Here is a 27997-nt window from a genome sequence, read left to right on the forward strand (position 1 = left end):
GGGGGAATGAAGACTGTGAGCCTCCCGTGGGACAACCTGATCACCTTGTAAGAGAAGCAGCGTGGCTCAGTGGAAAGAGCCCGGGCTTTGGAGTCAGAGGTCATGGGTTCGAATTCCACCTCCGCCACTTGTCAGCTGTGAGACCTTGGGCAAGCCACTTAACTTCTCTGTGCCTCAGTTACCTCATCTGTAAAATGGGATTAAGACTGTGAGCCCCACGTGAACCTGATCACCTTGTATCCCCCAGCGCTTAGAACAGTGCTTTGCACGTAGTAAGCGCTTAATAAATGCCATTATTATTCATCATCATCATCATCAATCGTATTTATTGAGCGCTTACTGTGTGCAGAGCTCTGTACTAAGCGCTTGGGAAGTACAAGTAGGCAACATATACAGTCCCTACCCAACAGTGGGCTCACAGTCTAAAAGGGGGAGACAGAGAACAAAACCAAACATACTAACAAAATAAAATAAATAGAATAGATATGTACAAGTAAGATAAATAAATAATAAATAGAGTAACAAATATGTACAAACATATATACATATATACAGGTGTTGTGGGGAAGGGAAGGAGGTAAAATGGGGGGGGGATGGAGAGGGGGTCGAAGGAGGAGGCTCAGTCTGGGAAGGCCTCCTAGATTATTATTATTGTAGCCCCCCCAGCGCTTAGAACGGTGCTTTGCACATAGTCAGCGCTTAATAAATGCTATCATTATTATAAGTACGACCGAATGAATGAATAAATATGAAAGAATAGAAGGGGGGAGCCCACTCCAATGGCTACCGATCAATCTGCGCATCAAGCAGAAACTCCTCACCCTGGGCTTCAAGGCTGTCCATCCCCTCGCCCCCTCCTACCTCACCTCCCTTCTCTCCTTCTACTGCCCAGCCCGCACCCTCCGCTCCTCCACCACTAATCTCCTCACCGTACCTCGTTCTCGCCTGTCCCGCCATCGCCCCCCGGCCCACGTCCTCCCCCGGGCCTGGAATGCCCCCAATCCCTCTGCCCATCCGCCAAGCTAGCTCTCTTCCTCCCTTCAAGGCCCTGCTGAGAGCTCACCTCCTCCAGGAGGCCTTCCCAGACTGAGCCCCTTCTTTCCTCTCCCCTCGTCCCCCTCTCCATCCCCCCGTCTTACCTCCTTCCCTTCCCCACAGCACCTGTATATATGTATATATGGTTGTACAGATTTATTACTCTATTTTACTTGTACATTTCTATCGTATTTATTTTATTTTGTTGGTATGTTTGGTTCTGTTCTCTGTCTCCCCCTTTTAGACTGTGAGCCCACTGTTGGGTAGGGACTGTCTCTATGTGATGCCAACTTGTACTTCCCAAGCGCTTAGTACAGTGCTCTGCACATAGTAAGCTCTCAATAAATACGATTGATTGATTGATTGATTGATTGGGGGCGGGGGCCTCGTGAATGGGGCGGGGCTGGGGGAGCTTGGCCCTGCCCGGCCTGAAGGGGGCGGAGTTTGGGGCGCACCTGCCGGAGCGCCGGCGGCGGTTGCGCCTGCGCAGTGGGTCCGTCGTGGCGGCTCTATGGTTACGTGGAGCTGAAGATGGCGGCGGCGGCCGTGAGGAGAATGAGGGGGAGCGGGAGGAGGAGGGTCGTCGGCCCGTAGTTGGGAGCGGAGCCAACCGGGGGGCGGGACGACGGGCGGGGGCGTCGAGCCCCGTCCCCCCCACGGCGGCCATGGAGGACGAGGAGCGTCTGAGGAAGCTGGAGGCGGGCAAGGCCAAGGTGACCGGGGGCTGGGGGAGACGCCCTCGGGGGGGGGGAGCGTCGTAGACGCCCCGGTGGCCCGCGCTCGACGGCTGCCGCCTGAGGGCCGACTCGGGCGCACGCACGTGCCGAGGGCGGGAGGGCGGTGTGATCAGCAGCAGCATCATCAGAATCATAGCGTTTACCAAGCGCTTACTCTGTGCTAAGCGTTGGGGAGGTGACAAGGTACATCTCTGTTCTATTCATTTTATTTTGTTATTTTGCTTTGCGCAGAGGAAGCGCTTAATAAATGCTATCATTACTATACTGCTTATCGATCCCATTATATTGCTTATCGATACCTGTAGATATGTCTATATGTTTGTACATGTTTGTTACTCTATTTATTTTACTTGTACGTATCTGTTCTATTTATTTCATTTTGTTATTTTGCTTTGCGCAGAGGAAGCGCTTAATAAATGCTATCATTACTATACTGCTTAGCGATCCCATTATATTGCTTATCGATACCTGTAGATATGTCTATATGTTTGTGCATATTTGTTACTCTGTTTATTTTACTTGTATATATCTGTTCTATTCATTTTATTTTGTTATTTTGCTTTGCGCAGAGGAAGCGCTTAATAAATGCTATCCTTATTAGACTGCTTAGCGATCCCATTATATTGCTTATCGATACCTGTAGATATGTCTGTATGTTTGTACATGTTTGTTACTCTATTTATTTATTTATTTTACTTGTACGTATCTGTTCTATTCATTTTATTTTGTTATTTTGCTTTGCGCAGAGGAAGCGCTTAATAAATGCTATCATTACTATACTGCTTATCGATCCCATTATATTGCTTATCGATACCTGTAGATATGTCTATATGTTTGTACATGTTTGTTACTCTATTTATTTTGCTTGTACGTATCTGTTCTATTTATTTCATTTTGTTATTTTGCTTTGCGCAGAGGAAGCGCTTAATAAATGCTATCGTTATTATACTGCCTATCGATCCCATTATATTGCTTATCGACACCTGTAGATATGTCTATATGTTTGTGCATGTTTGTTACTCTATTTATTTTACTTGTACGAATCTGTTCTATTTATTTTATTTTGTTATTTTGCTTTGCGCAGAGGAAGCGCTTAATAGATGCTATCGTTATTAGACTGCTTAGCGATCCCATTATATTGCTTAGCGATACCTGTAGATATGTCTATATGTTTGCACATGTTTGTTACTCTATTTATTTTACTTGTACGAATCTGTTCTATTTATTTTATTTTGTTATTTTGCTTTGCGCAGAGGAAGCGCTTAATAAATGCTATCGTTATTAGACTGCCTATCGATCCCATTATATTGCTTAGCGACACCTGTATATATGTCTATATGTTTGTGCATATTTGTTACTCTATTTATTTATTTTACTTGTATATATCTGTTCTACTTATTTTATTTTGTTATTTTGCTTTGCGCAGAGGAAGCGCTTAATAGATGCTATCGTTATTAGACTGCTTAGCGATCCCATTATATTGCTTAGCGATACCTGTAGATATGTCTATATGTTTGTACATGTTTGTTACTCTATTTATTTTACTTGTACATATCTGTTCTATTTATTTTATTTTGTTATTTTGCTTTACGCAGAGGAAGCGCTTAATAAATGCTATCGTTATTAGACTGCTTAGCGATCCCATTATATTGCTTAGCGACACCTGTATATATGTCTATATGTTTGTGCATATTTGCTACTCTATTTATTTATTTTACTTGTATATATCGTGGCTAGAGAAGCAGCGTGGCTCAGTGGAAAGAGCCCGGGCTTTGGAGTCAGAGGTCATGGGTTCAAACCCCGGCTCTGACAATTGTCAGCTGTGTGACTTTGGGCAAGTCACTTAACTTCTCTGTGCCTCAGTTACCCTATGCCTCAGTTACCCTATCTGTAAAATGGGGATTAAGACTGTGAGCCTCACGTGGGACAACCTGATCAACTTGTATCTACCCCAGCGCTTAGAACAGTGCTTTGCACATAGTAAGCGCTTAACAAATACCAACATTATTATTGTTATTATATCTGTTCTACTTATTTTATTTTGTTATTTTGCTTTGCGCAGAGGAAGCGCTTAATAAATGCTATTGTTATTATACTGCTTATCGATCCCATTATATTGCTTATCGATACCTGTATATATGTCTATATGTTTGTACATATTCGTTACTCTGTTTATTTATTTATTTTACTTGTACATATCTGTTCTATTTATTTTATTTTGTTAGTATGTTTGGTTTTGTTCTCCGTCTCCCCCTTTTAGACTGCGAGCCCACTGTTGGGTAGGGACCGTCTCTAGATGTTGCCAATTTGTACTTCCCAAGCGCTTAGTACAGTGCTCTGCACATAGGAAGCGCTCAATAAATACGATTGATGATGATGATGATGACAAGGTGGTCAGGTTGTCCCAGGGAGGGCTCACAGCCTTAATCCCCCGGGCCTGGAATGCCCTCCCTCTGCCCATCTGCCAAGCTCGCTCTCTCCCTACTGAGAGCTCACCTCCTCCAGGAGGCCTTCCCACACTGAGCCTTGTACTTCCCAAGCACTTAGTCCAGTGCTCTGCACACAGTAAGCGCTCAATAGATACGATTGACTGACTGACTGAGCCCCTTCCTTCCTCTCCCCCTCTTCCCCCTCTCCATCCCACCTCCTTCCCTTCCCCACAGCACCTGTATGTATGTATATATGCTTGTACATATTTATTACTATATTTATTTATTTTACTTGTACATATCTATCCTATTTATTTTATTTTGTTAGGATGTTTGGTTTTGTTCTCTGTCTCCCCCTTTTAGACTGGGAGCCCACTGTTGGGTAGGGACCGTCTCTATATGTTGCCAACTTGTACTTCCCAAGTGCTTAGTACAGTGCTCTGCACACAGTAAGCACTCAATAAATACGATTGACTGATTCAAGGCCCTACTGAGAGCTCACCTCCTCCAGGAGGCCTTCCCAGACTGAGCCCCTTCCTTCCTCTCCCCCTCGTCCCCCTCTCCATCCCCCACATCTTACCTCCTTCCCTTCCCCACAGCACCTGTATATATGTTTGTACATATTTACTACTCTATTTTACTTGTACATATCTATTCTATTTTTTATTTTGTTAGTATGTTTGGTTTTGTTCTCTGTCTCCCCCTTCTAAACTGTGAGCCTACTGTTGGGTAGGGACTGTCTCTATATGTTGCCGACGTGTACTTCCCAAGCGCTTAGTCCGGTGCCCTGCACACAGTAAGCGCTCAATAAATACAATTGAATGAATGAATCAGGCCGGGGGCAGCGGCCTGGGCCCCCGCTTCTCAGCCCAAGGGGGGCTCACAGTCTTAATTCCCATTTTACAGATGAGGGAACTGAGGAACACAGAAGTTAAGTGACTTGCCCAAAGTCACACAGCTGACAATTACCACCAAGGGAATGGTAATGCTTAATATTAGTACGTAATACTTACCCAGATCCTTTTGTGTGGTCCAGTTTCTCCCCCTGTTTATAGGGTAGACAAGGGGTGAAGGCGGGGGGGGGGGGGGGGGGGGGGGGGGGCGGCCCAACCCCTCCTCCACCCCGGGGTTGGGGGGGAGGGGCCCGGACCCCCTGAGCAAACCCCACCACGTCTTGCCTTCCCTCGCCTCAATGGAAAGAGCCCGGGCTTGGGAGTCGGAGGTCATGTGTTCAAATTCCGCCCCGCCACTTGTCAGCTGTGTGATAATGATGATGGTATTTGTTAAGCACTTACTATTTGCGAAGCACTGTTCTAAGCCCTGGGGGGATACAAGGTGATCAGGTTGTCCCACGTGGGGCTCACAGTCTTAATCCCCAGTTTACAGATGAGGTAACTGAGGCCCAGAGAAGTTGTGACAAGTGGCGGAGCCGGGATTTGAACCCATGACCTCAGACTCCAAAGCCCGGGCTCTTTCCACTGAGCCACGCTGCTTCTCTGTGTGACTTTGGGCAAGCCACTTCACTTCTCTGGGCCTCAGTTACCTCATCTGTAACATGGGGATGAAGACTGTGAGCCCCCCGTGGGACATCCTGATCACCTTGTATCCTCCCCAGCGCTTAGAATAGTGCTTTGCACATAGTAATTGCTTAACAAATGCCATCATTATCATTATTATTATTATTACTATCCGCCAAACTAGCTCTCTTCCTTCAAAGCCCTACTGAGAGCTCACCTCCTCCAGGAGGCCTTCCCAGACTGAGCCCCCCTTTTTCTCCCCTCCTCCCCATTGCCCCCGCCCTACCCCCTCCTCTCAGCATTTGTATGTATGTGTACATATTACTGTCTTTATTTTACTTGTATATATTTGCTGCTCTATTTTATTAACGATGTACGTATAGCTATAATTATTTATTCTGACGGTTTCGACACCTGTCTCTATGTTTTGTTTTGTTGTCTGTCTCCCCCTTCTAGACTGTGAGCCCACTGTTGGGTAGGTACTGTCTCTATATGTTCCCAAGCGCTTAGTCCGGTGCTCTGCACACAGTAAGCGCTCAATAAATACGATTGAATGAATGAATGAATCAGGCCGGTGGCAGTGGCCTGGGCCCAGCTTCTCAGCCGGCTCCTTCGGGATCTCCTCACTTTCCCGGTATTTTCCCGAGGCCTGGCCCCCGGGGATGGCTCAGGCCCGGGGGGACAGGGTGGGGGTAACGGGGGGATGGCATCTTGTTTGCAACACTCAGAAATGACACTGGGAAAATTATTTGCCCGTTCCTCAAACCTTTGGGCCATTAGTGCTCACAGTCCAACCTGGTTGGACACAGTCCCTGTCCCGCAGGGGGCACATGGTCTCAATCCCTATTTTGCAGGTGAGATAACTGAGGCCCAGGGGGTGAAGTGACTTGCCCAGGGTCACACAGCAGACTAGTGGTGAAGTCAGGATTAGAACCCATGACCCTTCTGACTTCCAGGCCCGCGCTTTATCTGCTAAGCCACGCTGCTTCTTAAACCCCAAGGGGATCATTAGCCGGCTTGCTTGGAAATAGCGATCAATCGTTTTTATTAAGTACTTACTGTGTGCCGAGTACTGTACTAAGCCCTTTAGAGAGTACAGTATAACAGAGTTAGTATACATGTTCCCTGCCCACAAAACTGGCTTAGGAGGGAAAGTGCTAGCTCTCAGTAGCTGTTTTGTAGCCCATGTTTGATCACATCTCCCTGATGATGGTTGTTTAGCTCCCCAGTCCCCTCTAATTGTAGTAATCATTGTGGTTTTGCAAAGCACTTACTCTGCCAAGCCTAGTGCCCATCTCTGGGCTAGATACACGATAATCAGGATGGACACTGTCCCTTCCCCACCCCTCAGCCACCCCAGTGGCACATCCAGGGAGACTCCACCCTGTCCTAGTGCCGGCCCTCTGGCATTTGGAGGAGCAGTGTGTCCTAGTGGAAAGAGCACTGGGCTTTGGAATCAGGTCTGGGAATCAGAGGACCTAGGTTCTAAACCCGGCTCTAGCACCTGCTTGCTGTGCGACCTTGAGCAAGTCGCTTAAATTCTCTGCGCCTCAGTTACGTCATCTGTCAGATGGGGATTAAGACTGTGAGTCCCATGTGGGACAGGGACTTTGTTCAACTCAATTTGCCTTTCTCTACCCCAGTGCTTGGTACAACCCCTGGCATGTAGTAAGCACTTAACAAGTAACAATTTATTATCATTGCTCTTATTAATAATAATAGTGAGTGGGGCCAGTCTGTGTCAGGGAGGGGTTGGGCTGGGGGACGGCCTTTCCCCTGGGACCGCCTGGAATGGGCAGGGGTCAGGTGGTCCTTTTCTGGGGAAATCCCGAACTTCCTGGCTGGGCAGAGGTCATTCCTGGGGCCCGGTTCTCAGTGCCCCAGACTCCTTTGGTCTTTTGGGTTGGGCAGAGTCCCAGCACTCAGTTCCTCCCTTCTCCTGTGTTTGCTTTTGTCCCCCTAGGGGCCCCAGCCTCGGGGATGAGAACAGCCCCAGGCTGGAGACAACGGGATGGGAAGGGCTCCGGGCTGCAACTGCTGGGATATTAAATAATAATAATAATAATTATGATACTCGTTAAGCGCTCACTATGTTCCAGACCCTCTTCGAAAGCACTGGGGTGGATACAAGTTAGTCGAGTTGGGCACAACCTGGTCAGTCCCTGTCCCACATGGGGCTCACACTCTTATTCCCCAGGTAATTGAGGCCCAGAGAAGTTAAGTGACTTGGTCGGGGTCACACAGCAGACATGTGGCTCAGTGGAAAGAGCACAGGCTTTGGAATCGGGTCATGGGTTCAAATCCCGGCTCTGCCAATTGTCAGGTACGTGACTTCGGGCAAGTCACTTAACTTCTCTGTGCCTGTTACCTCAACTGTAAAATGGGGATTAATACTGTGAGCCCCCTGTGGGACAACCTGATCACCTTGTAACCTCCCTAGTGCTTAGAACAGTGCTTTGCATATAGTAAGCGCTTAATAAATGCCATCATTATTATTATTATTACGTGGCAGAGCCAGAATTAGAACCCAGGTCCTTCTGGCTTCCGGGCCTGTGTTTTAATGATAATAATAATAATAATACTGAGTATTTGTTAAACATTACTGTGTACCAAACACTGTTCCCTATCCACTAAGCCACGTTGCTTCCCGGAGCCAACAGGATGAGAATGGCCTTAGGCAGGAACTGCCAGGATGGGACCAGGCCAGAGCCCCGACGGGATGGGAACCGTTTCAGAGGATGGGAGCGGTTTCAGACCAGCCCGTGCGGCCCTTTGGCGTCTCCCTTCTTGGTGAGAGCCCGGGAAGCTCTGGAGGAGCAAGGCGCCTCACCACAGGCAGAGAGCGGGGGCCTGCTGGCCCGTCGTCCCACCGGCATTCCCGGAGCCAGAACCGTGGCCCGGCCCACCACCCTGGAGTGCCTGTGAGCCCAGTGTTACGCGTGGTCCCGTGACCGAGGCTTCAGAGGGAGTGACTGACTCTTCCCCACCTCTGCCACTGCTCTCCTGCCGGCCCCATTCCCCATCTTCCTCGGGGCCCCGTCCATCTCCCGGTGGGTCGAGGGGGCCTGCGGACCAGGCTCTGGCTGGGGGAGCAGCCCCTGCCCCCAACTTGATCAGTCCGTTTCAACCCTGCCCAGCACAAGAAGCTGCTCACAAATGACGCTTCTTTACCTTCAGAGAGTGGTTGTCACTGGGGCCACGGAGGGCCAGGCCTGCCTTCTGGTGGCGGTGACTCTCCATCGATCCCAGTCGGGGGCTGGCGAGGGGCCAGCTGGGTGCCAGACGTCTTTCTGTCGGACAGATCTCTTCCCAGGATTTGGCTGTCCAGGTGGGAGACTGCCCTAGGTGGGTCAGCAGGTGGCAACGAGGGGGGGGGTGTCGCTGGCCGGAGGGGGCTGGTGGCCCTGCAGACTCCCTCCCTGCTCGGTCACTACGGAGCAGCTGTGGCCGGGGTGGCCATGGGCCGGCTCAGAAATGCCAGCGGGCAGCGGCTGGCCGGTCGGTCGGTCGTGGCGGGAGGAGAACCCAGGTTCTCCATTGGCAGGAAGGGAAAGCGGCACCTGGCAGTTGTCCACCAGGCTAACGGTCAGTTGTACTCGAGCGAGCGGTGCTGCCTCTGTGAAACGGAGCCCTGCCGTGGACTTCACCTTCAGGCACGCTGCTCAGTGTCCGCTTTCTTAAGCGCTTAGTACAGTGCTCTGCACACAGCAAGTGCTCAATAAATATGATTGAATGAATGAAAGGAGGCCTCACACTCTGCTGAGGACTGAGAGCAGGCTTATTGGGCTGCTGGCCACCACGGGCAGAAATGATGCCTCATTATTATCAACACCAGCAACTGTGGTATTTGCTAAGTGCTTATGTATAAGCCCAAGTGCTAGGTACAATATAATGAAATAAGGTGCAAGGCCCTGCCCTGTGTGGGGTTCAGAGTATTAGTCAGTCAGTCGGATTTATTGAGCCCTGTGTGCAGAGCACTGTGGGAAAGTACAGTATAACAATAAACAGACACATTCCCTGCCCACGTGAGCTCATAGTCTGTAAGGCAGAGGGGGAATTATTATCGAATCCCCATTTTCCAGGTGAGGAAATGGAGGCACAGAGAAGTCAATCATCTTGCCCACAGTCATCCAGCAGGCCAGTGGTGGAGCTGGGATTTAGAATGCAGATGTTCTAAGAGGACGCAGAGAGTTAGTCTGTCCAGGGCAGTCCCAGGAGCTTGGTCTCCTGACTCTGAATCTTGTGCTGTTTGTATCCCTCCGTGTTGCTGCTTCCTCCAGATTCTTGTCCTGCCAGTTGCCAGTCTGTGTCCGAGTCCCACGCAGGCTTCTGGGTCACAGGGCAGCCTGCCCCTCAGATAAAGACCTCACTGTTGGGGGCAGAGGAGTGGTTGGTGAAGCCAGCGGGGCCTAGTACAGAGCTCGCTCTGTGTGCCGCCCACCCTGACACTGTCCCGCAGTGTCAGCGAAAAACAAATTTCAAAGTGGCATCAGGCCACCAAGATTTGGTGTACGGCAGTGGTGAGCGATGAGAAGCCCGCTCAGAGCAGGTGACCGCTACAGTGCTGCCGAGGGTCTCGGTACCAGGCCGGAGACCACCGATTCAAGTTGTGGAGGGCTCAGGTGTGTCAGTTCAGTCAACCAGTGCTATGTACTGTGTGTTTACTGTGTGAGTCTTGAATGGCTGGTGACTAGTTGGGTTTCCAGTCCACGGAGCAGAATATGGTGGTCTAATGGAAAGAGCATGGGTCCGGGGGTCGGAGCTCCACCACTTGTTGGCTGTGTGATGGTGGGTAAGTCACTTCACTGCTGCTTCACTTCGAGAAGCAGTGTGGCTCAGTGGAAAGAGCCTGGGCTTTGGAGTCAGAAGTTATGGGTTCAAATCCCAGCTCTGCCAGTTGTCAGCTGTGTGACTTTGGGCTAGTCACTTGACTTCTCTGTGCCTGTTACCTCATCTGTAAAATGGGGATTAAGACGGTGAGCCCCCGTGGGACAACCTGATCACCGTGTAACCTCCCTAGCACTTAGAACAGTGCTTTGCACACAGTAAGCGCTTAATAAATGCCATTATTATTATTATTATTATATCTGCCCCAGTGCTTAGAACAGTGCGTGGCACAAAGTGCTTAAAAATACCCTAATAATTATTATTATTGTTATTATTCTCTGGGTCTTGGTTTCCTCATCTGAAAAATGGGGATTCAATACCTGTTCACCCTCGTCCTTAGACTGTGAAACCCTTAAAGTCTTGGATGGGGACTGTGTCTGACCTAGTGATCTTGTCTCTACCCCAGCGCTCAGTACAGTGTTCGGGCCATAACATGCTGACTAAACCACATACACACTGTTGTAAAGGCAGTCGTGGGTGGGATAGATGTGATGGCAGACACTTGTCCCAGGGCCAGCGGCTGGGTTGTCGGGTCTGGTTTTGAGAGTTGTTTCCAGTCTGAGGCGGGGGTTCCGGGTAAGCGTTGACAGGGTGGGAGCGGCTATCCGGGGTTGTCAAAGCAGAGAACCTTGCGTCTCTGTCTTTTCCTGGGTCTCCAGCAGGAGACTGTTCCTCTTGCCAAGCAGTTGCCCACAGAAGATAGTGACTAGTTTTTTAGCGATCAAGCCCGAGGCAGTGGCGGTGGTGGGCCTGTTCCTGTGCCGCCCCTGGGGGCATTCCAGCAGAAACCCAGGGCCCCGGCCTGGCCCTTCGTCCTCCACCTGCCGCTGCGGCCCCTGCCCGGACCGCTTGGCCCCACTGGGCATCGTTCCCTGGTCAGAAAGCTCTCCATCGGGGATTCTTTACCATGGTTCTTCTGGGAGTCCTGGGGATGGTTGGGGCGGACCTGCACGAGAGTGACGGTGCCCGCGGCACCCTGAACGGCCCGCTGGCACCACCCTATCCCTATTCCGCTTGTGTTTGAGCCCAGGGTACCTTGGAGGAAGGATCCGCTTCACTTCAAAAAGCTCTTCTGCCAGCGGCCCTGGGAGCACCCACCCGACTATCCAACTGCCTGCCTGCCCTTCCGCCCACCCCTCCCCCCCACCGGTCTAGGGAGTCGGGTGCTTGGGGATGTGCCTGGGCCCGGGAGCGGGTAGAACTCCCGGGAAGCCATCTTCTCTGCTAGGGTAGTATGCCAATGTTGTCGTCATAGCTGTGGTGAAATACGGTCTGGGCTGGGGCCCGTGCCGACTGGCCGCCGCCGCCACCACTGGGGACTGAGTGCGGGGGCCCAGCTGGGGGCCCTGGATACCTCTCGCTTTCTGCTTTCTTGGGGTCTCCAGGTTCTGGCGATTGGCTCTGCACTGGTGAGCGGCTTGGGAAGGAGGCTGTGCCCAGGCCCCGGGGAACTGGACTGACTAACCCACGGAGTGTCTGGAGGGTTCCGAGGAGTCCAGATAATCCCCAGCAGCTGAGAGGAAAAGAGCAGGGTAGTGGACTGGCAGCTGGTCCTTGGTTCTGGGGCAGGGCCTCCCGGCAGGGCCTCCCAACAGGAACCCCCAGAGGAACAACTGTTCTGGCATTCCATCGTGGGGGTGAGCACCAACTAGGAATCTCTATTGTCCTAGCAGCTGGACCTCCAGACTGATGTCCAGTGGTCAGTGACCCAATGGACTGATGACTGGGTTTAGCAACCGGACCAATGGACCGATGCGTAGGTGTAAGAGGTGGCTTAGCAGAGCAGATGTGTGAGTTTAGCAGCTGGTGTTTCATGTGGGGGCCGGGGAGTGGCGGGGGGGGACTCATCTGAGGCGTTGGGTTCCCCAACTCGTGCTGGCCTGGCTCCGTCCCGCAGACCGACGGGCAATGACTTGTTCCTCTTGCGTGCCAGGGGGTCACGACTCATCACGGTTCCCACACCTGGTCCCGAGTGACGTTTGATCCTCGGTCCTTGTGAGGGCTGCTCCTCCTGTTGCTCCCCCTGCTGCTGCCGCTGCCACCACAGAGTTGGCTCGAGCCGTCCTGCTCCTGCAGCCCTGTTCCGCAGCCCCGTCCCATGCCCCTAGCCAGCCTGCTTGTCCTTTCGGGGTCTCAGGCTGAGGCAGTACAGAGTACCGGGGGGATGGTGGTATAGTGAGTGTGGGTGAGGGGAAGTGGGGGGGGTGGGGTGGGGCGTGCTGCTCTGGCCTCAGAGAGAGGCATATGAGGTCAGTGGTTCTAAGGTGTCCAGGCAGCTGGCAAGAGGCATGAGATCCCTTGAGGAATAGGATCTGGGCAGTAGGAAAGCCCAGTTGGAAACTGGGGAAACTGAAATAGCTTCCCAGGTCTACCCGTTCTTCCTTCTCCTCCTCCCCACTCACTGGGGCCAGGAATACCCACTGAGCTGCAGGGCAGCAGGTTCAGAACCAACAGCAAGGTGACAGGTGAACCTGCAAATCCATTCTTCCACAGAGTTGTGCTTGGCACCAGGCCTTGGTGGGATGGGGGGGAGAGAGAGAGACAGACAGACAGATCCCCCCCGTCCCAGGGAGTGGGGAGTATCCCGATGGTGGGCGGCGGGCTGAAGCAGCCAGCAACACTGTTGGCGCCCCGGCAGGACAGGGCCCTGGGCTAAGGGGGCCGGGAGTTTGATCCCGCGATGAGGTCGCTCACACTGTCCAGGTGGGTCTCCATGGCTGCCGGATTGGCCTAAACACCTGCCTTTTCCAAATCCTCTAGTTCCTTCGTGCTCGAGGGACGGAAGCCTCTTGCTTTGAGGCTCCCATTTTTCCTCCCATTTATCGTTCTTACTCGGGGCATGTTTAATGCTAGACATATTGGGTTTTGGTTCTAGGATCCGCCGCTCAATAGCTTCGTCTCGATTCTAAGAACAACACTTGGTATTATTGTTGTTGTTATTATTGTCATTATCAGTACTTGCTGAGCACCTCCTTGGAGCACAGCTCTGTATTATGTGTGTGAAAGTATTCCAAAAACATGAATTGAAGACAAGGATCTTATAGTCTAAGGGAGGAAGAACAGGAAGGATACTAGTTGGCGGTGGCCAACTAAACCGATCCCCTCCCCGGCCACTCAGCTGTCCAGAAGCCTTGTCCCCTCCTGGCACATCTGCTCGGACCAGGCAGGGATGGGCTGGGGAGCGCAGGGGTGGCTGACCCTCCTGGGAACACCACCCAGGCCACGCGTCCAGCCTTGACCCAGTGGGGCTCAGGCCAAGTCCCCCGCGTCCCCTGCCCGGCCCGGATGGTTCTGGGTTGGCTTGGGCTCCATGATGCCCTCCCTGGATCCTTCTCCCCTCGGTTGCCCAGAATTCCAGGCCAGCCAACAGGAGCCACCCGGGCTGCTCATGGGATTGTCCTCGGCAGACACACCATCCTTCCCCATTTGAACCGGCATCTTGGTCCGCCTAAGACACCTGTATTCTGAAAGGCTTTTCTCCGGTAAACCGATCTAGCCTATTACCTGATGAACTTTGCACGAGGCCGTCTGGAAGCACTTGCGTAGCTTGGAGCTAATTGGCCCCGTCCTAAAGACCTAAGACCCCAAGTGATACCAGCCAGGGGAGGCCAGGGTTCCGTCCGCTGTCCCTCTTGCCCCCATCCCCCAGAGTTGTTCCAGCGGCCCGGGGTGAGCTCGGAGCAGCCCGCTTCCTGACCCACTGTGTCCAGGTCACGTTCTGCTCCAAGGTAGATGTGGATGATCCATCTAGCCGTTTATCCAGTTCCTGCTCCTTCAGATCTCTAGCTTGAGTCAGGGCTCATTTGGGGGATCCCTCTGTGAAGAATTCAGGTAGATATTAGCTGATGTGGACCTGGGACTGGAGAGTCTTCCTTGGACACGATGAGTCATTGTAGATGCGCAGCGAGCTAGAGGGAGTCGTCGGTGGTATTTTCTTTATTTGTGAAAGAAATGCGCCAGGCACAGCCGGCCTGTAGCCTGTACTATAAAAATTCTATTTGAGGCGTCAACTGCAGTGGAGGGGATGGGAGGGTGAAGGGAGGGAAGCCAGGGGGTCATGGTCAGCAGCGGTGCGGGTACTGGCTGAAGTGTCATTAGCGATTGAGGAATTTGCCGTTCTGACCCCACTTTTGGTTTCCAGCTCGCCCAGTTTCGGCAGAGGAAGGCACGGTCTGATGGGCAGAAGACGAAAAGGAAGAAGCAGCAGCCGTCCCCAGGCAGCAGGTACGAGGTGTCCTCGGCCAAAGCTGTGGTGGGCCTGGAGCGGGCCCGGAGCGACGAGGTGCCCACTGATGGCCCTGGGCAGGGCCCGACGCACCGAGCGGCTCCCGCCCGTGGTGGGACCCAATCGGACCAGGCGTATGCTGTCGAGGTAAGGGTGCTTTGGCAGTTGGGAGCATGGTCAGGCAGACATGTGGGCGGGAGTGGTGCCTCAGGACTGCAGAGAGGGAGCTGCTGGTCTCGTATCCCATGGGCTCTCAGGTAGAGTCAGGAACGGGGGTCCCTGTGGGACTCCTTGCCATCTGTGCCAGGGGGCGGGGGGCACGAGACCCCAATGTCCAGGGTGGTAGAGTTGAGCTCCCACGGTTGGGACACAGGATGCAGGATACAGGGTTGGTCCTGGGCAGGGCTCTGCTCACTTCTGGCCCCGCGGGGCAGCCCCTCGGGGATTAAAGTCTGGTGAGAGGGAATCAAGTGGTCCCCTTGTGCTACCGTACAGGTGGCTACCGTTGTCTCACTTTCCCTTGGCCCATCAGCAGTTTAAATTCCAATTTAAGCCCCTCCAGACTCATACACGGGTAATTAGGTTTTTATGAAAATGAGAGACCGGGGCGAGAGCTGTCGGAATGGGACGAGGCTGGAAGTCCCAAGTCTCACTCTGGGGATGGGCGGGGGAGAGTTTGGAGCTGGCTTCCTATTTCTGAATCCCAGCTGTTGTGCTGAGGGTGGGAGCGCTGCTGGCTCATGCCACCCCCCACCACCGTCCTAGGGTCTTGAGACATGGACACACCTTAATGTCCATGGTTTTCAGTCCGGCAGGGTGGAGAGGAGGGGATGGTGCCGAGGGGGCCATCCCCGGGGTCAGTGGCTGGCCAGCGGGCCCCCATGATCCTGGCTGTCGCTTGCGAGGTCGCCATAGGGTTCAGTGGGACCCCCACCACAGTAGAGTTGTGGGAGTAGAACACATTTTGCTGTTTGCCCTGCTCCATTCCCCAGGGAAGAGAAGGCTCTCTCGCCACTCTGCACAGTTTAAATTTCGCAGGGGTACGACTTCGGCACCCACGGTATGACTTCGGCACCCACCTCTTTCCAGGCTCATCTTCCCCGGCATCGTCCTGGGGTCAAGGGTTTCTTCCAAGGTGCGGTTGACGCAGAAGGCAGAATGGATTGGCCTCTCCGGAAGGGAGAGGGCCCTCGGGCAGTCACTGCATCCTAGGCATGTCTCAGTCAAGAGGGAACACTCTCTGCTTCCCAGACAGGTTAGAGCAGAAGAAAAAAGATGAGGTTTTCAAAAACGCGGTCATTTTCCCTTGTTTTCTTCTCGTAGCCGGAGAGTGAGATTTCAACCACGGCTGACGGTTTCAGCTCAGAGGTAAGAACGGGGCACCCTTCTCGATCGGCCCATGTCAAAATAGCGGATGACGTAGCCCATCTCCCTCCCCCCGAACACGTCTCAACTGGGTTTGACGGTGGTTGTGTGAACACAGGGCCCAGAGTCGGGCCGTGAGGGGGCCCCCTGCCACGTTCGGAGCCAAGGGATGGAGGGAGGGTGGTGGGGAAACGGCAGGGGGGAGGTGCAGATGGGCAGGGATCAAGGGGTTTTGAGGGGTGGGGAGGGATGGGGGCCCAGTGCTTTTCTGCGAAATCCAATTAGTCTTCCTTCGGTGAGTTTCCTCTTCTCGTAGCCACTTCTCACTTCCTTTCAGCTTGGGGCTAGCTGGAGACATGCCCCCCCACCCCAGGGGCCAGCTGACCCCAAGCTCCTCTACCCTTTCCATTCCCTGTGGTGGTGGGGTGGGGCGGGGACTGCTTCCTCCCACTCTGCCATTCCGGCGATGACGGCCACACATCTAACCCCCGGCAGATACGTCAGAGGGTCCCGAGCGTGTCAGCGAAACAACAGCTCCCTTAGTGGCGTGTGCAGAGACCTAAAAATGGGGGTGGCAGAAGATTGACAACAAAGAGGCAGTACCAGTTGTTTGGGGAGGAGTGGATCCTAGGGAAATCAAGTTTGAGCATGCACCTCTCACATACTTGGCCACGTGTCCACCCCAGACCTCCATATGCGAGCATGCGCACCCCATGTACACACCTCCTCTGAAACTATCTTGTGGGTGAGGGCCCTTTTGCCTTGTCCAGGGCTCCCTGCTCCTCAGCGCAGCAGGCGGGAGTTGGCATCCGACGTGGGGAATCTCTTCTGTTTCCGTAACTCATGGACTTAGATTCAGACTTCTCTGCGTGTCCAAAGATGAGGTCGAAGAACAGGCATAAGGCTCTGTCTTGTAAAAATCTTGGCACCTATTCAGTGCTTACTTTGCGTGAAGTGCTGGTGGGACAATGAGGTTACTTGATCAGACACTCTGTGAAGAAGCAGGTAGTGCCCCTCCCCACTATCCTGTGGCTGGATACCATTTCTGATGGAGTCTTTGTGGAATCTTCAGCCGAGCCGCGAGATCCCGGCTAGTCCCAGGGTAAGGGCATCTGCCCTCCTCCACCCTGGCTGCTTTGGCCCGGCAGCCGTTGGCTTGAGCCCCGGCGATTTCTAAAGGCCGTGCTTAGAGGTTAGTATGGTGCTCGGGCGCTAAGTATAGTCCTTCGCACACCGTAAGTGCTCAGTTGATACCACCGATTGATGGAGAGGCAGGCCCTCCAACCCCACTTCTCCCAGTGACCAGCGAGCTGCTTTGGCTTAGTAGGTCAGCCTGGTGGTGGAATTTGCTGAGAGCCTCTTGTGGGCAGAATGCTGTCCTGGATGCTTGGGAGAAGCCAAAGGAGGTCAAAGAGACAATCCCTGCCCTCAGGGAGCTTTCAGTCTAACAGGAAAGGCTGACCCAGAGTTATTTTCAGAGGAGAGAAAGGAGAGCATGGAAAGAGGGATGTGTGGGTGAGTAAGTGGTGAACTAATAGGTTACGTAAGGCAGCACGTAGGTCCCCAGGGGCGGGGAGTGCTCAAGGCCTGAGCTGTGGAAGATGATAATAATATATATGGTATTTATTAAGCGCTTACTACGTGCCAAGCACTGTTCTAAGAACTGGAGTAGGAACAGGCAAAATAGGGTTGGACAGAGACTCTCCCACATGGGACTCACAGTTTTAATAATCATTTTACAGATGAGGTAACTGAGGCACAGAGAAGTGAAGTGACTCGCCCAAGGCCACACAACAGACTAGTGGCAGAGCCAGGATTAGGTCCCAGGTACTTCTGACTCCTGGGCCTTTGCTCTTTCCACTACACCATGCTGATACTCTAAGGGAGAAGAGAGACTTCATCGGGGAAAGCTTGTTGTAGGAGGGCGATTTTGGGGAGTGGGGGGACGGGAGATGGAGGATGGAAGTGGGGCAAGAACCGGGGCTTGGATTGGCGGAGGGGGGAGAGTGGGAGGTACAGCCAGGAAGAGCATTGGCGGCAGGCTGGGGCACGGTGGACTCAGGGGAGCAGGTGAAAAAAGGGAAGCCGGGGGAGAGCCTCGGCTGGGCTGAGGGAAAGGGGTACTAGCCATCGGAGCAGCAGTTTGTTATATTCTGGAGAGCTCCGCTTTGAAGAGATTACTGTGATTCAGTGGCTTAGCAATAATCTGTTACAGATGTTTTGTGTTAGAATTCTAATTTCATGGCACGGTCAGAATGTAGATTTTTTAATTTCCTGAAGAGAAGAAGGTCAGTGAACAGAGTGATTCTTCTCATACCCCGTTTCTGCAGTTGTAGCACCCTCAGTTCTCCAAGCACGCAAGGTGACGTGTCTGTCGAGACCCATGCTGAGGAAGATGTGCTCTGGCTCCCTCACTCTCACTATCTCGCCCTCTCTCCAGCTCTCTTACTCTCTCATATGTGCCTTTTGCCCACTGCCATGGGCACCTGCGACTGTTGGTTTCGGTGGCGCACTCATGCTTTCTCCAGGTTGAGTTGCCAGTGGCGGGACGCTCCCCTGTTCCCCAGCGATTGCTCCTGTCACCTGGTCCCCTTTGACAGTGAGCACCCTGGGGCTTGGGCAGCGAGGGTCCGAGAGGGGCAAGCGTGGGGGAGGCGGCCGGTCAACCCCAACCATACGAGAGTGGAAGCTGAGGCCATCGGTTACTGCTCGGTCCCGTTTGTAGTCTAGACCCCCACCCAGCCAGGCAGGAAGCTGCCCCAGCTGTCAAGTGGTTTCAAAAGGTCTTTCACTTGCACCCTGGCCCTGAGCCGGGAATCGCTTAGACTTCTAATGTTGCTGTGGCGATGTTCAAATCAGGTGCTTCTGGTGGAGTGGGCATCGATGCACCAAACGAAATCGAGCCTCTCAACTCCGCAAACATACAATTGCCAAGACACAGCCTAGCTGCTTAACAGCGATGAGGCGGCTGGCGAAACGGGGATGGGTCGAAAGGGCAGGCCAGAAAAGGCCACTTTGCTCGGGGCAGAGCCCATGGTAACGTTCAAGGTCATTGGGTTTCCAGGCATCGATTGTCTTTCGCAGGTGAATGGCTGCAGTTTGGGGAGGACAGAAACACCTCCAAATGTGCTAAGGGTACAGTATCAGTGTCACCAGCTATAGCCTGAAACTAATGTGTGATACTAAAAACATTCCAGTGTCTGGCGATGTGGTTCAGCAGAATGACCCAGCTTACTAACAAATCCTTGCCGTTGCATGCGACTCGGAGACGGCCGCGTGAAACTCGGAGCGCTCCGCGTGCTGTTGGAATATGGAGCTTGTAGCCCTGCTGCCTGTCGGAGCTCTGAACGCGAGGCTGGTTGCCATAGTGATGAGCCACTGGCTGGCGTGTGCTGTCTCTACTCCCGAGAGGTGTTGGATTCAGAGCTCGGCGCCTGAATCGGCTCCCCTGCCGGGGGATATCCCAGAGTAATGAGAGACCTGGCTTGCTTTAGGAGGAAGAAGGAGAGTTTGGAGTTGGAGAGGTGTTTTCCGAACGTGGAGCTCAGGACGGACAGGCCCGCCTTGAGGCGGCGGAGACCGAGCTGGCCAGGAGGCTGCAGGAGATCGAGGAGCTGAGCAGGGAGCTCGAGGAAGCGAGGGCGGCCTATGGCCCTGAGGGGCTGCAGCAGGTACTGTCGCCTTTCACGCCTCCCCACGGCACCTTTCCAGAGGGGAGAGCTGGAAGCCGGGGCCGGCGTCCCGGTAAACCGCAAGGCATATGTGGATGGAGGATCTTCAGTTGGTCTTGTCCCTCAAATGGCCACTGGGTTTTGAGGTTCGTCTCACCGGGAGTCGATCTTCCCCCCTCAGCAGAGGGGGTGCCCCGCTTTCCACATAGCTCTCGGTCAAGACTGTTTTTCCTGGGGAGTCAGAACCTATAGCTCCACACATGGGGCTTTCCGGACAATGTCCGAGGTACTTGCCTGCCCCGCCATGAGCCTATGGTTGGTACCACACTTTGTCCCGGACCTCTGTGAGCCCTCTCTGCCCCCCCACGTGGAGGGGTGCGGGACGAGGGGTGGGTGTGTGGGTGTAGGTGTCAGGGGGAGCTGGAGGGCTACTGCTGGGGTGCTCACCCCATCATGACAGGGTGCAGAGCCTTCTGCAGGGACCTGATATTGTTACTGAGCACTCACTTTCCTAATTCCCTCAGTCACATAGCATCTCCCTTGCCATTCTCAGGATCATCCGCAGTTCACTGGGCCTTTTCCAGAAAAGTGGCTACAGCTAATCTGTTTGCTTGAAGCAGTTAGACAGTTATCTAGCCTTCTCCTTCTTAAAAAAGAAAATCAAGGCAGTGCAAAACCCAGAGAGTAAGAGTCTTTGAATAAATTGAAGGTGGCTCTTTATGAATTAGCTCCTCTCACTCTGCTCTTGAATCTGGTAGGGGGCCCCACTCAGACCCAGCTCCACAGCCGCTGCTGGAACACACACCGAGACCACGGTTATGACTGTGGACACTGAGCTGCGAGGAGCCTGAAATTCTGCTCCTCTAGCCACAGTACCCTACTGATCTGTGATTTTGTCTTTGTTTGCTCTCATCCTTCCTTATGTGTCTGCTGTCTCCCTGCTTGTATTTTTAGTGCGTGAGCCCCCCGAGGGACAGGGACCCTGTCTAATTCCCTTCTGTGTACTCTTTGCCAGTGCTCAGTGCAGTGCTCCACACACAATAGGCAGCTAATAAATGCTAACATGAGGATGATGACATAGCCCTGCTAAAATCCAGGGGGCCCAGAGTGGCTATTTTCCGATGGCCCCTGGTAAAAATGTGGCATCCATGGGATTTAGCAGAGCTGCGGGAGCTGGGGAGAGAGAGTTTGGTGGAAACAGTGATCATTTGGGTTCTCCAAGCTTGAAGTCAGGGGCAGGGGGACCGGAACCACTGATTTCAAAGGGTTTTTTTTGTATTTTGACGACTGGAAATAATTGCTGGGATGAAATAGGATTTTTAAATCAAACAAAGTAATGTTTGAGTGATTTACAGAAAATGAATAACTGAAGTGTTGTTGAAAAGTTGCTTGCTGTTCCTGAGGGAATCTTTTGCTTATGAAATTTTTGCACAGTAAGTTCAAGTGTTCATCACCCAGAATTGTTTGCAGGCTGTAATAAGGTGCAACTGTATAACTTTCTTCTAGTTGGTCAATTCCCTTCTGTAGCAAGCCCTAAGCAGTACAAACTTCCTAGTTTAGTGTAAGCCAGGGAGTCATGGAGACCTATTTAAGCCTCGTGTCTTTAGTCCCAGGGCGGTCAACCAATCGATCGATCAGTAGTATCGATTGAGTACCTTCTATGTGCAGAGCACCTTACTAAGCCCTTGGGAAAGCATAAAACAGTGATAGTTATGATCCCTACCCTCAATCACCTTGCAGTGTCATAGAGATGATGGATGCTATCAGACTTTGCAGACAACCGTGAATGAGGAAAGCCCCATTCTCACAGCTCTGTTGTTTTTGGGTAGTAGCAGGGATAGTATTTACTGAGGGATAGCTTACTGAGCACAGGGCACTTGGAGTTGAGGCTCAACTGCCTGAGGCCACTTCTGCTGCTCCAGTAGCTCCGAGGAGGTTTTGTGTGGAGAAGACCCATCTCATTCAGTGTCCCGGGAACAGCCTTGTGTTTGTTTCTTGTGTATTAATCTGACTCGCACTGACCTTTCTCGCCATTCTGCCCAGCTCCAAGAATTTGAAGCGGCAATCACACAGAGAGACGGCATCATCTCCCAGTTGACGGCTCACCTTCAGCAGGCACGGCGGGAGAAGGACGAGACCATGAGGGAGTTTTTAGAGTTGACAGAGCAGAGCCAGAAACTACAGCTCCAGTTTCAGCATGTAGGTACTCGTCAGCCTCCGGCCACGCGCGGTTTCTTACTCTGGTCTGACAGGCGGCACGAGACATCCTCCTTCTGATCTCTAACCGGATGTCTGCAGGCAACAGAAATCACCGTCTGCTACCCTAGGGTGTGGGGGTCGCACTTGGGAAAGCCCAGGCTTCAGTTCTGACCCCACATCTGACATTGCCAGGTTAGCGCCATGTCTCAAACATGAGGGGATTGAGGGCACAGTGGCACAATAACTGGCATTAACCCCTGGGCTCTTAGTCGGTGCCCATTTTTTTTTTTCAACTGTATCTTTTAAGCTCTTACTGTATGCCAGGTACTAAGTGCTGGGGAGGATAAAAGATAATCAGGTTGGACACAGTCTCTGTCCCAAATGGAGCGCCCAGCTTTAATCCCCATTTTACAGATAAGGTAACTGAGGCACAGAGAAGTTAACTGGATTGCCCAAGGTCATGCAACAGAGCAGTGGTGGAGCCGGGATTAGAACCCAGGTCCCCCATTCGTAGCCCTGTTAATTTACCTCCACTCCTGGGTGGGCTGGGGAGCTTCAGGGGGTCAGTCCCCTTCATTCTCCAGGGCTCTGTCCTAGATGTACCTTAGGAGCAGGCACCATGTCCGGTGGCTTTATTCCTTAGCCTCCGGAGCTGAGTGGCCCCGTCTGGGAGTGTGGACCTCAAGTGTCCTCCCCTGACTTTCCCCGGGCAAAGGCAGATCACCTCCTACCCTGCCCCAGAGCCCGGTCCTTAATCCCGGCCCCGGCCCCGCGGATCCTTAACCCCAGCCTCTTGCCGTTGTGCTTCAGTTACAGGCAAGCGAGACGCTGCGAAACAGCACCCACAGTAGCACTGCCGCTGACTTGCTGCAAGCCCGTCAGCAGGCCGCGATGCAGCAGCAGCAGCTGGAGGAGCAAGGCCGCCGGCTTGTGGACTGTCAGAAGCAGCAGCAAGAATTCCAAAAGGAAATTGCGATCTTGGAAGAGAAAATCAGAAGTACTGAAACGGTAGGTCCTTCCGCCGGTCACGCTTCCCGAACACTGGGTCTGAGAGAGTGGCGGGGCGGAGATGGATGCCGAAGCAGCTCTACCCACTGGTAGTGCTGTGGGGGGCTCCCCTCAGTAGACGGCTCCGGGAGCTCTTGCCAGTCCGTCCTCCCCGGCGTCGGCACGGCGATTGCTGAAGATGGCATTCAGGGAAGAACCTGGGGTGGACAGATAAGGCTTTCCCTGATGGTCTTTTGCCATCCTCACAGGCTTGGATTGATCAGCAGTCTTGCCCACGTCGTTGCGCCCGCCTCCCAGCAGAGCCAGTCTTAGGGAGAAGTTGCCTGGGTCGATTAGCGGTCCTGCGAGGGGTGAGCTGGAACCAGCCCAGTCTGAGTTTTTACGGCAGCTGGAGGCTGCCCGTTCTTCACCCGTCTGGACCTTCTGAATCCATGCATGTTTGATAGGAATATTTCAGCTCTGAAAAAGCTAGCATTCAAGCAAGTTATTTTTTGTGGAGAGTGTGTATGTTAGGAAATATTTCTGTATTCCGCCACATGCAGTCATCCGTGGAGCTCACCAAACGGTTGACAGTCCAGCTAGTTGTTGGTATCGATGCCGGTGTGACCTGGCCATGCCTGGTTTAGGTGCTAGGCCCCGGCCTCAATCCCAAGCTTAGCAGCCTCCCTATCTCTGTTTTTCTGACTCTCTCTGACATACACACACACACACACACACTCTCTCTCTCTCTCGTCTCTGTTTCTCTGTCTCTCTCCCCCTCCCATCCCAGGGCTTTCATTTGGAACTGGGGGGAATTCATTGTCCATCAGTTGAGCGTCTGATGTGTGCAGAGCACTGTACTATGTGTTGGGTAGAATATGGTAGAGTTAGGAGACATGGTTCCTCATCTTGATGCTTACAGTGCTGCCCCAGGGAGAGACAGAGAATAAAGTAAATTGCAGGTGAGGGGAAGCAGTGGAGTATAAAGTACATAACAAAAATACTCTCACGTGTGTGTGGTGGTGGAGGGGGGTGGGTGGCGGGGAGAGATGGGGATGAGCCCCCAAGGATTTGGTAATGCAAAAGAGCTGAAATGACAGTTGGGGGCATCTAGAATGGGGAGGTTAGGATGGGCACCAAATGAACCCCCCTTCCAAAGCAATTCCAGGCCCTGTCCTGAGCAGGGACAAAAGATAGAGCATTCCTAATCGCATCCTGAAGATTCTGCCAGCCCTGCTCGTGCTCTCAGAGTCATGGGTTTTCACACCAGTTTGCCAGGGCAGAACTAGGGTAAGTTTGAACTTAGTTTAGTCCGTGGCATCCAGAGGCATTCAATAAGTATCTTCAGGATAGGGAAATTATTAAAAAAACATCACTGTCCTCTAAATTCCATTTTATTTATTTTTTTGTTTTTTGGTTTTTTTTTTGCCGGGGGTGGGGTGGAGACTGAACCCTAATTTTGAATCAGCAATTTGGCAGTTGTGGATAGGGTTACATTGGGGAAGACTCTTAAGACAAATCCACCCCCAAATTTGAGGGGCCCCAAGCCATGGCTGTGGGTCACCCTTCCGGAAAATCGTTCACCGGTCAGTTGGAACCATGGGCATTCGGGACAGACATTTCAGCGCTTAGAACAGTGCTTTGCACAAAATAAGTGCTTAATAAATGCCATTATTATTATTATTATTATTATTATTATTATTATTCCCGGGACAAGATTCCCCAAGCCAGGCAACGTAAGGACAGGTTCGATGGTCGCCTTGCTCCCTAACCCTCCCTCTTCCCACAGGAGTGCCTTAAACAGGAGCAAGAGTCGAGGAGCCGAGAGCTGGAAAAAGAAGCGGCGATAGAGGTGCTGAAAGCCAGGCTGGCAGAAGAAGAAGAAAGGCATTCCTTGGAGCTGAAAGACCACGGGCTGGCCAGGGAGAAGCAGCTGGAGGCCCTGAGGGAGCAGATGGCCCGGCAGGACCGAGAGGTGGCGAGTGCCAGGCTGGAGCTGGCACAGACCCGCCAAAGGGAGCAGCAGAGCTCGGAAGAGGTGAGGCGGCTGATGGGCTCCGTGGAGGAGCTGCAGCAGCGGCAGCATGCGGGTGGCTGGGCGGAGCAGGAGGCCCAGCGGAGGCTAGAGCAGCTCCGGGCGGAGCTGGAAGAGACGCACGGGCAGCAGATCGTTCAGATGAAGAAGGAGCTGACCCGGCAGCACCACTCCCAGACCGAGGCCCTGCGCGCCCAGCACCAGGCCGAGCTGGAGAGAGCCACCGCTCGGGACCCCGGGCCGCCGATCGACGAGCTGAGCGCACGGCTGCACGAGGCTCTCGCCCAGAGGGACGGACTCTCGCAGGACCTCTTGCGAGAGCGGGAGGCCGCCTCGGCCGAGAAGAGCACCCTGGGGCGGCGGCTGGAGGAGCTGCAGGCGGAGCTGGACCTGGTCCGGGAGCAGGGCCGGCTGGCCGGCGCCGACCTGGAGCGCCGGCTGGGCGAGGCCCTCAGTGCCGTGGATGACCTGAAGACCCAGGCCGCGACCGCGGCAGAGGTCACCCGGGATCTGCAGGCCAAGCACGAAGCCGAGGTCACCAACTACCGGATCAAGCTGGAGATGCTGGAGAGGGAAAAGGACGCCGTCCTGGACCGCATGGCGGAGGCTCAAGAGGCCGACCTGGACAGCCTGAGGACGCAGCTTCTGTTCCGCCACGAGGAAGAGCTCTCGCGGCTGAGGGAGGATCTGGAAGGGGAGCACCGGGCCAACGTGGCCCGGCTGAAGGAGAGCCTGGGCCTCCACCACGAGCAGCAGCTGGAAGGGCTGCGGGCTGAGATGCGCCGGCAGTTGGAAGCCTTGCAGCTGGAGAAGGACGGCTTGGTCACCAGGCAGAACCAGCTGCTCCTGGAGCTGTCTGCCCTGAGAGAGGTGCAGCAGTCCCCGGGGACGTCAGAGGCGGAGGAGACAGCCCTCCGGCTCCGGGAGCTGCAGAAAGAGGTCGAGGGACTCCGCCGGGGGGAGAACGAGAAGGGAACCCTGGAGCTGGAGGTCCAGGAGCTGCAGCTGAAGGCGGAGCTGCTGGAGAAGGAGCTGAGGGAAAAAGAAGCCCTCCTCCGAGAAGGCCTCAGCCGGCCCGGGGTCGGAGACGGTGATGGGCCCGAGGAGGTCCTGGGCCTGACCGAGGAGAACCGGCGCCTCACCCAGCAGTGCGCCCAACTGAAGGAGGAAGTGGACAGGCAAAGGGACACGTTCTCGTTTGCCGAGAAGAACTTTGAGGTCAACTACCAGGAATTGCGGGAGGAATATGCCTGCCTGCTCAAGCTGAAGGCAGATTTGGAAGAGGGCAGGAGCCGGCAGGAGGCCGAACATCGGGAGAAGGTCCAGGCCCTGACCCAAGAGCTCCGCCGCCTGCGAGCCTCTGGGCGGGGGGCCCCCCAGGATGCCGGGGCCCCAGGGGTGGAGACTGCCGAGCCTGGGGAAGTGGTGGAGAAAGACACCACTGAACTGATGGAGAAGCTGGAGGTGACACAGCGGGAGAAGCTGGAGCTGTCAGAGAGACTCTCGGCTCTCTCCGGCCAGCTGGACCAGAAGCACCGTGAAGTGGACCGGCTTCACGGGCAGGTGGACTCTCTCCAGCGGGAAAAAGATCAGCTGCTGGTGATGTGCCGGGAGCTGGAGGCGGTGGCTCAGCGCCAGGGGGCTGACCTCCACGGGACGCCGGTGGAACCAGAGCCTGATGGGGCGAAGACCGCCCCCCGTGAGTTTCCGCAGCCCCCCAGCCGGGGGGCCCGGGAGAGCCGAGGGTTCGGCGACGGAGCACAGGCGGCGGAGGCGCGGCCACCGACGCTAGAAGCTCCTCTCCCTCCCGGCCCAGGGGGCAGGGAAGGGAACCAGCAAACCCGGCTTCCAGTAAAACAGCCGCACGTGGGCCACTTGGGGCCCCAGGTGACTGGCCGCCGTCGCGGCCGCCGTGGCCACCGCCGAGCCAGTGAGGCGCACCCTGGGGCCGCTGTCCAGAAGGAGGAGAGTGACCATCTCCGGCGGGAGCTGGGCAGACTGGAAGCTGAACAGGTATGCCGGCTGTCCGGTGGGTGGCATTGGGCTTAGGCGGGGCACCCGGTGGCGTCTCCGGCTGGACCCCCGGGCCTTATCCAGGCAATGAGCAGAGCGGGAGGGAGAGAACCAGACCCAGGAGGATGGGATAGTTTGGGAGGGGGCCTGGGGTTCCTTCGACACTTCCAGAGACTGGACATTGCCCCTGGGCTCCGGGGGCCTGGTGGATTCCATGGGGGCGGCCTAGCCGGAGGATCGGCGTGGCTGGCATTCCTGGCTCCAGGGTCTTCCCCGTCGCCGGCCCACTCTGGACTGGGTGCATCCCTCCTCCTCATCCCGTCCTGTTCTTCGTCCCCCAACGTGGAAAGGGTCGCCGCCGCCGGTGGGCAGGGAGGGTGTCTCTGGTGGTGGTATTTATTTCCATCCCCAGGGGCACTGGGGAAGCCTGTTGTTCACAGCGAAGGGGGAATCTTTAGTGCCCTCCGGCACCTCCACCAGGTGGAGATCAAGTGATTAAGGGGAGGTGGTTTTAGACATCGGCACCTTGACCGGAGTGGGGCTCCAGAGCCGTGGTTAGAGAGGCACCCCTCAGGAGCAGCCAAGATGTGGACTGCCCTTGTGTTGGGCTGGGAGACATTCAGTCCCGCCCTCTCTGCTGCTTCTTTCGGCGACTCAGGGTCCGGCTTGGTCCCCAGGGACGTGGGTCTCTGTGTCCTGGGTTGGTGTTTCAGAGTGGGCAGCAAACCCCCAAGTTTTTTTCTGGAAGCCGGTTGGTTCCAGAAGGAATGCTCGGAGTCTTACCTGCAGCAGGCTAGTGGCTGCAGACAGACCTCCCCCTTCCACCTGCCCAGCCCAGCCCCAGGGCGCAGTGCCAATCCAGACGCAGAGCAAGAGGAAAGTGACTGATTGCCCAAC

The 27997-nt window shown here is 54.1% G+C and overlaps 1 protein-coding gene across 7 annotated transcripts in view; it reads left to right on the forward strand.

The window, feature by feature from the left end:
* Positions 1-1594: 1594 nt before the first annotated feature.
* AKAP9 (A-kinase anchoring protein 9) overlaps positions 1595-27997 on the forward strand; it is a 91299-nt gene continuing 64896 nt past the window's right edge. For 6 of the 7 annotated variants that reach the window (XM_038767687.1, XM_038767688.1, XM_038767694.1 and 3 more), the window contains exons 1-8: positions 1595-1748; positions 14747-14977; positions 16154-16198; positions 19280-19330; positions 19690-19866; positions 21910-22065; positions 22876-23073; positions 24842-27100. In XM_038767687.1, coding sequence (XP_038623615.1) covers positions 1701-1748; positions 14747-14977; positions 16154-16198; positions 19280-19330; positions 19690-19866; positions 21910-22065; positions 22876-23073; positions 24842-27100 — 3165 coding nt within the window. In that variant the 5' untranslated portion in view covers positions 1595-1700. The remainder of the gene's footprint in view (positions 1749-14746; positions 14978-16153; positions 16199-19279; positions 19331-19689; positions 19867-21909; positions 22066-22875; positions 23074-24841; positions 27101-27997) is intronic. The other variant, XM_038767690.1, reaches the window with a different exon arrangement.

Source organism: Tachyglossus aculeatus, chromosome 2, assembly GCF_015852505.1.
Source record: "Tachyglossus aculeatus isolate mTacAcu1 chromosome 2, mTacAcu1.pri, whole genome shotgun sequence".
NCBI lineage: Eukaryota > Metazoa > Chordata > Mammalia > Monotremata > Tachyglossidae > Tachyglossus > Tachyglossus aculeatus.